Source organism: Gossypium hirsutum, chromosome A08 (genome assembly GCF_007990345.1).
Source record: "Gossypium hirsutum isolate 1008001.06 chromosome A08, Gossypium_hirsutum_v2.1, whole genome shotgun sequence".
NCBI classification, from domain to species: Eukaryota; Viridiplantae; Streptophyta; class Magnoliopsida; order Malvales; family Malvaceae; genus Gossypium; species Gossypium hirsutum.
Window position 1 is genome coordinate 95,413,379 of NC_053431.1, and position 8,333 is coordinate 95,421,711.

Sequence of the window (8,333 nt, forward strand, 5' to 3'; positions counted from 1 at the left end):
AGGCATATGGTGCAAAAAAGGAACCATATTGTTATGGAAGGAAGCAGCAACGGTCAAGCCAGTTTTGAATTTTTGTTATATTTTGTTTAGTTGTATTGTAAACGCAACCTTTTGCTTTAAGAAACTTCAATGAAATGGTGGTTTCTGAGGCAACTGTTAGTTAGGAACTTGCCAATTTGTTTCAGGAGTTATTACCCTTTCTCTTAAGCACCATTCATGGGAGGAGGCAGTTATGTATTTTCAGAATCTGTTTTGATCATCTCTCATCTCTCTCGATTTTCTTTACTTCTTTTCTCTTCTTCAATGATCTTTTTTTGTTCAATTTTTCTCCTATTAGAACTTTGAACATCCGAGATAGATGCCACTATAGAATCGACAAACATAATCAGGAGTTTACTTTTGCAACTGTAGAAATGAGAAGAATAGCAAGCAGTTTAATTTTGCAATGGCAGCCATGTTTGTCTTGTGTTTGAAGAACAAGAACATTGGCTTTTGGGCACGGTTGGGCAGAACCTCGCGCTTAACTTTTCATCATATAGAGTTTTATATAAACGGGCAGCTAACCTATACCAAGAAAAAAAGCCCAAAAGGAGAGAGTGTTGGAGCTGATGTTGAACCCATGTTTTGAATCAAGTGGATGGCTAGATATATCCAAATCTAGACTACCAAATAAACTAGACGGCCCAAGATTTAGTCCTTATTTTTCGAAGAAATTCAGGTTTTGTCTATGCCTAACAGTAATAGGACCAAGAAAATTGTGCTATTTGGTTACCTTCAAGTTGAAAACTTTGCGGTTGAAAGCTGCAATACTGGGCATTGCCTCAAAATCATGTAAATGCTAGTGCGCTTGACAAGCATGGCTGCCTTCTTCAACCTTTCAATCATGCTACAAAAACATTTGATGCATTCATACCACTTTTGTCTTATGTATGGGAATGTATGGTTTTGATCAACTGTTTTTGCTTCACAGGTTTTCAGAGTCCATTAAGGTTGAGAGTGGGCTAAATACATATGAGTTTGTTCAATTCTTTCCATGTGAAGTGAATCACATGGGAACTGTTGGATAGAAACCATTTCTTTATTAAACAATTTCCATTTGCAAATTTATTTGACTTTCTGAACTCATGGATCGATTTACACAATCCAGACAGGAAGTCAATGCCAGCCAAATGTAGTCTTTTTATAGTGAATCTACCATCTGCTCTCAATATAAAAAAACCCCCTTAAGAAATGGATAATGGAGGGTTCTCTAAGGATTTGATATTGCTTCTTTGCATTTGGGTTTTCCTTGCTATGATTGATGTTTCAAAGTGCAGCGTTGGTAGACCACTTATTGTCAATTTCGGTGATTCAAATTCCGACACCGGAGGAGTACTAGCTGGCACCGGACTTCCCATCGGCCTTCCTCACGGCATCACTTTTTTCCATAGAGGCACTGGACGATTAGGGGATGGACGACTCATTATTGACTTCTTCTGTAAGTCCAATTTCTCCTTAACCATTCTTAATACCTCATTTTCTTCAAAGAAATTGATTTGGTAGGCGATGGAAGTTAGGAGACAATAAGCTATATGTTGCATGCATTAATTTGAGCCTTTTGATAATCCAAGTCTGTGGCTCTATGTTGGTAGGTGAACACTTGAACTTGAGTTATTTGAGCCCATATTTAGACTCATTGGCTCCAAACTTCACTAGTGGAGTGAACTTTGCTGTATCTGGTGCAATGACCCTGCCACAGTTTGTCCCCTTTGTTCTTGACGTTCAAGTTTGCCAATTCATTCGCTTTAAAAACAGATCAATTGAACTCCAAAAAACAGGTAACGTGCGATTGAAAACTGCTTTTAAAAGATACTTAGTGGTCGGATTCTTGGTTTGGCTACAAAAGATCAATTGGCCTCAAAACACATGTTGCTTTATATATATACTCAGGTTCAGGAAGTTTCATAGATGAAAAGGGGTTCCGCAGCGCTGTATACATGATCGACATTGGACAAAATGATTTGTTAATGGCATTGTATGCATCAAACTTGACATATGAACCAGTAGCCAAACAGATCCCTTCTTTTCTTGCAGAAATCAAATTAGCTATTCAAGTGAGTCCATCTCATTTCATTAAACTAAATTTGAGTTAGTGTCGGATTCATGGTTTCGATTCTTCCTACTAGCAAAATCATCTTTGTAATTTGTTTTGCACCTATAGAACATATACTCATATGGTGGCAGAAAATTTTGGATACACAATACCGGTCCATTAGGATGTGCGCCGAAGGAGCTTGCATTACATCCTCATAACAAGACCGATCTTGACAGAATCGGATGCTTCCGCGTCCACAACGATCTCGCGAAAGCATTCAATCGAGGATTACGTAATATCAGTAAAGAAATGAGAACTATTCTAAAAGATGCAACCATTGTGTATGTTGATGTATACTCCATAAAGTACAAACTCTTCGCCAAGTATAAAAAATATGGTAAAGTACATATCTTTGTATCTGCTTTCATCTTTTTCTTTTGGTATTTCATATTAAATAATAATGATATATGTAGGTTTCGAGGATCCATTAATGACCTGTTGTGGCTATGGGGGTCCTCCAAATAATTACAGCCAAAAAGCAACGTGCGGCCAGCCTGGTTCCACCATCTGCAACAATGTGTCACGGTCTATAGTCTGGGATGGGGTTCATTACACTGAAGCTTCGAACCGTGTGGTGGCGACCACTATTTTATCAGGCCGTTATTCTACGCCACAAATGAAGCTTGAAAGCTTTGGGGAGCATTGATTAATATTTAATACTCTGCTTCGATCCTGTTTAAGAACAAATAATTGGCCTCAAATGCAAAGCACATTGACTGATTTGTATCATATTGGAATCTGTAGTGGGATGAGCTTATCTCGAGCATGCTTACTGATCTTGTTAAAAGATATTTGAGATTCTAGTGGAAGACGGACATTAATTTTGTTGCCAACAGTACTTGTCATTGATGATCATAATGATGAAAAAGTAGCAATGATATTAGTGGATGCAAGGAATTACGTAAAAGTGTAGCTAAAAGTCACTAATCACATTGATTTAACAGAGGGCAATTAAAGTTGAATTTTTCATGGATTGTAGTAATCCTCCAAATATATAAAAGAAAGGTCAAAATTAATCACATATTTGTTTTTATTATTTATCCCTATTCAAATTTAATTCTTCCAAATCTTCTGCAAGGCATTAATTAATACCAGAGATTTCTAACAGAACCATTAAGTAGCTTGCATTTGTTATTTTAATTTGTTTGTATAATGATTTCAAATATAGCCACCTAAATTTCAAATTTTCATTCAATAAATTTTAATTTAAATTTGATCCAAATTAATTTAATCATACAAATTAATAATTTTAATTTAAAATTTATCTAAAAAAATCACTCAAACCTGTAATATTGACAGATTTAATTCCAATATATATACCAACTTGCAAAAATAAACTATTTAACATGAAAAGGCTGGTCATATTTCGACTCGCAAGTGATAATTTTCAAATTGATATTAAAGCAAGACACATGATGTGTAAGTGGTGATCTTGGAGTTGATTTTTGCTCACTACAGAAGGCTCTTTAGTTTCATGAACTCCCATATTAGATGGATCCAATTACACATGTTGGAAAGCTAGGATGGAGACCTTTATAAAGTCAATAGATGAAAAGTCAGCGTGCAGTTCTTAATGGATGAGAACTTCCTGATGATTCTGGAGTTAACTTTTAAATCTGAACTTATCGAATCACTAAGGAAGAGAAATTAGCTAATACAAATTCCAAGGCTTTGAATGTATTTTTTTTTTTTGAAGTTGATGACTAAGAATTCAGAAGGATTTTCAAGTGTGTTGCAAAGAAAGAATTCTGGGATAATCTTGAAACAGCCCGTGAAGGAATCGACATTGTCAAGCAATCGAAGTTTTGTAGATAAAGAAAATTTTTAAATCAATTACAAAGCGCCACATGTTAAGCCAAAGTTATTGTGGGTCAAATCAAAATTATCATAGTGAAAATGATGACATCATATATATGTCATAATTATTTTTTAATTAATTTAAATTAAGGTATAAATATCGAACTTTTATATTATCACTAATTAAAAAGTAAATTAATTAAGTAATAATATCAAATTATTATTTTATCTTAAAATAATTAAATTAACAAGAGATAAATAATAAATAAAAGAGTTTAAATTCTTGTAGAACAATCGAATGAAACAGTTAAATTTTATAAGAACTCTCTCTTGTTCAAGTAATTGGAACTATAAAAAGGGGTTACCCAAGCCATTTTATAAAGACATTCACAACCTCAAAATGCCTAGAAAATATTTGCAAATTTTTTTGAAGAATTCAAAGAACTTGAAGAAATTTTGACAAACATATAGCTGTTCTAATGTTTGCATGTACAAATTTATGACAAGTTTAGTGGGACGATCTCTACCTTTCATCTTTTCTCTCAAAAAGTCAAAGTTCAAAGTTGCAATGACCATAAAGAATATCATAATCAACAAGCTTGTTCAAGATAATCCTATAGCCTGTTCAAATTCATCATCAACCACTAATGTCCTTGCTCATCCCTATGGCACTAGGCAGAAAACGAGAGCTCTTATTTGGAAAAACTTATCCAATGCTTAGTGACAATTCACTCCATGATGCTTCTTCACCAACTCATGAACCAAAAGAAGTTTCCTTTCGTGGATTAGGTGTAGCCCGCCAATTATCATTCAAAGGGAAAAACATCCAATCAAGTGACCATGTTATTCATGTTGGATCTAGTGCCCTAAGTGTAGCATTTTCGTTTATATACACTTGTATTTTTTTTGAATAGATTGGTTTAATAAAATTATCCATGAATAACAATAATACCCTTTATATATTTTCTTAAATGGTTTTTGCATGTGAAGAAAAATGGAAGCAAATATTAGCTCATTGATTGTTTAATTTTAACTAATACTAAGCGGCGTTACGTGGTCAAATTGTAATGCAGACAGACAACTTATATTAGTAGATGAACCTAAAGATGTCCTTAGTCTAATCGTAAATGAGCAAACTAGCTTGAAAGACTAATATGTCGTATATTAAGCTAATAGTGGAATTCATAGATCAAATAATTGGTAAATCATATCTCTCATTGGGATTACATGATATATGAAAAGTAAATGTGACCACATGTCATTTGCTTTTATGATGAATGACTTAATTACTATTTGATAGTAATTGACTTTTTATGAAGGAAGATGTAATAATTACATGAGATAAAATAGAATCATATTGGAAGAATGAATTTACCCGAAGAGAATGAATTTACCCGAAGAGATTAAGGATATCCTATGAAGGTAACACACTAATGACAAGGTCATTGGACGAGCATTGATCGAGTAGCTTTCATAATAATATGCAATTAGGGAGAGCTCAGTCACGATACTAGTGTAATGACTTCATGAGAAAATGAGTTTATAATTAATAGGTGAAAAGCTTGAACTTAATTATAAATCATTTGAGCCCTAATTACATGTATATTCGGTCCTTTTGTTAGCTTGTTGAAACTAGAAATGAATTGCATGTTGAACCAAATGAACAAAAATGGGTAGAAATTATAAAGTTAGAGAAAAGAGTTACATTCGGAAATGAATGAGGTTTCTCATTATGGAAATGACCTAATATTTAATTTAAGTTTTTTGAATTATTATTTAATTAAATAATTGAAGTTCAAAATGGAATTAAAATAATTGGTAATTATGAATCTGTTGAATGTAGAAATATTAAATATATTTTCTCATAGATTTTTTTACGATAAAATTGTTATGATTTTAACGGAATCAGAATTAGATTGAGAAAATTATTTAATTGATAAATTTATGTGTTTAATTAAATTAATTTAAGATGTTTATTTTGGGAAATAAAAAAACGAGTATTGGGTTGAATTGAATTATAAAGTACTGGTTTAAAAGTCTAGAAAATACTTATAATTGGAACCGATACGGGAGAGATCCAAAAGCCTCTCATGATTGATACGTGAGAAGACAAACCCCTAATCCTACTTAGACTAGGATTTAGTTTTTCTATTGAAATAGACTTCTAGTAATTCAACAAATGTTTCACTTCTTCTTCCTATAAATAGATAACACCAATATGGCCAAATATACAACTTTGAGATATTGTTATTTTGTCTGAAAACAGTGAGAATTTACTTTCTAAGTATAAATTCTATTTTTCAAAATAACAATTTTACCAGTTTCTATTAAAGGGAGATTTGCTTTCCCACTGAAAGTAAAGTAAATAATTTTTGATTTTGTGTTTGATTCGAATTTGTTTGAGCCCACACTCAAGCCAGTTCGAGGTATGAGAATAGCGAAGAAGGTCATTTGGTTGAAAGCTGAGAATGACAATGATCCGTTTAGTAGAAAATACAAATGTGATTTCTGTAAAGGGTTTATTGCTATAGATATCACAAATCGACCCAGTTTTAAAATTTTCTATTCTCCGCTGTGCAAGAAAATCATTTTTGAACTGAATTTTTTTCAGTAAATGGTATCAGAGCTAGGTTGTGCTAAATTTATAGTATAAATTGATACTAGATTTTTTTCTTTTCTTTATGCGTGATTAATTTTTGATAAGATGTGTCATTCTTGTAATTATATGCATGTTTAGGGGAATGTATGTTATTATTTTATTATTATGTATGATAAAGTAATTTTACCAAAATTGTGATTCTTAGAAAATTAAATGTAATTTTATTAATTTCTCGGGTATATATAAGTTAGATCGTGGACTATCATCTCCATGTAGGGTTTAATTTATTATTTTAGAATAAATTATGTGAGCCGGAAACGGACATAGAACTTATGTAATCTATATTTTTCGACGAAACTCGGAGAACCAAGACTTATCTAGGCCGATCAAGACGATGCAAACCCGACCCAGCCAAATCGATAGTAAACTAATAGTGGTCCGGTAGTAGGAAGCTGTGGATGGTTCGACAGTGATGTTCAATAGCAAGGGTCGACAACGGTGGTAAGATGACGATGGTTGGTTGCAGTTGATAATGGCCAATAGTGGTTTGACGATGGTTGACTATGACCTAAGACAGTTTGGCGGTGTTGACGACACAAAAACAAAAATAGACAGACGGTGACGACAATTATAACAGCCCGATTTTGGGCCTAGTCGAAACATTGGTTTTAGAACCATTATTTTGAGGCCAGAGAAATTATTTTTAATATTATTTTATATGTCATAACATGATTATATAAGTACATGAAAATTTTGGTGAATTAATTTTAGCGATTGTGAGTTTAATTGAGAAAAATGACTAAATCGCATAAAGGACAAAAGTTTTGTTTTGCAAGCTAAATGTGTTAAATAGCTAGAGAACCATAAATAGGGGTCTTTAAAGAGCAAATATACCTTTAGGTAAAGACTTGGCCGGCCATAGAGATAAAGAAATTGAAAAGTCAAAATGGGTGGGTATTAGGTGACATATTTGGTATTAAAATAAAACAAAAAGGAAAAAGTTGTCATCTTTTCATCTTTCTTCTTCATCCATCGAAAATACCAGAAAAGAGGGGGTTTTAAAAGCTCAAAAATATTTCCCACTCTTCACCCTTGCAAGTAAGTGATTTTGATGACCTTTCTTGATAATTTTTGTACTTTTGAGACCCTTGTAGCATAACTAGCTAATGAGGGGACTATTTTGCAAGATGGTTGAAAGTATATGGTTTTGGCATGGGAGTATTCATGTGGTTTGCTGAAATTTTATGGAAGAAAATGAGTCTTGGTTGTGTAATAAACAACTTTTGTGAAAGAAGTTTGCATGAAAATACCTAAAAAGGGCTATTTTGTAAAGTTGTAAAATAAGTTGTAAATGTGTGAAATAATTAAAAATGAGAATTTCTATAGTTATAAAAAGTATTCGGCTAGGCTTGGTAAAGGAGGATATTCGATAAAAATCAATTTACGAGCCTAAGGGCAAAATCATAATTTTTATAAAGTTTAAGGGCAAAACGGCCATTTTGCCAAATTGTGAATTGTAGAATGTTTTAATTAATGTAATAATTAAATGAGTGAATTTCATCATGTTAGATCAAGAAAATCAAGATTTGGGCTTAAATCGGAAAGTACGAGGTTATGGACTAAAATGGAGTAATTAGCCGAAATTGCATTCGAGGTAAGTCCGTGTGACTAAATAAACATGTTATCCATGTTATTGTTAATATACTTGAAATCTATTTTGCTATGATTGTATTTAATTATATGTTGATGGAATATGACATTCCATTGAAACAAGTAAGTTGTACGTAAATAATGCAAAATTTA

The 8,333-nt window shown here is 32.7% G+C and overlaps 1 protein-coding gene across 1 annotated transcript; it reads left to right on the plus strand.

Moving 5' to 3' along the window:
- The first annotated feature begins 1,230 nt into the window (after positions 1 to 1,230).
- On the plus strand, positions 1,231 to 2,892 carry LOC107895663 (GDSL esterase/lipase At3g62280). Its single transcript, XM_016820910.2, has 5 exons — positions 1,231 to 1,477; positions 1,632 to 1,817; positions 1,930 to 2,093; positions 2,201 to 2,471; positions 2,548 to 2,892. Exons 1-5 carry the CDS (start codon positions 1,231 to 1,233, stop codon positions 2,778 to 2,780), a joined length of 1,101 nt encoding a protein of 366 aa, XP_016676399.1. The 3' UTR covers positions 2,781 to 2,892.
- Positions 2,893 to 8,333: the final 5,441 nt, after the last annotated feature.

Excerpts from the sequence above, each read along its gene's own strand:
- LOC107895663 (XM_016820910.2), top strand. The coding sequence starts at position 1,231 with ATGGATAATGGAGGGTTCTCTAAGGATTTGATATTGCTTCTTTGCATT. Across the intron at positions 1,818-1,929 it reads AATTGAACTCCAAAAAACAG|GTTCAGGAAGTTTCATAGAT; the intron begins GTAACGTGCGAT and ends ATATATACTCAG. Across the intron at positions 2,472-2,547 it reads CGCCAAGTATAAAAAATATG|GTTTCGAGGATCCATTAATG; the intron begins GTAAAGTACATA and ends TGATATATGTAG.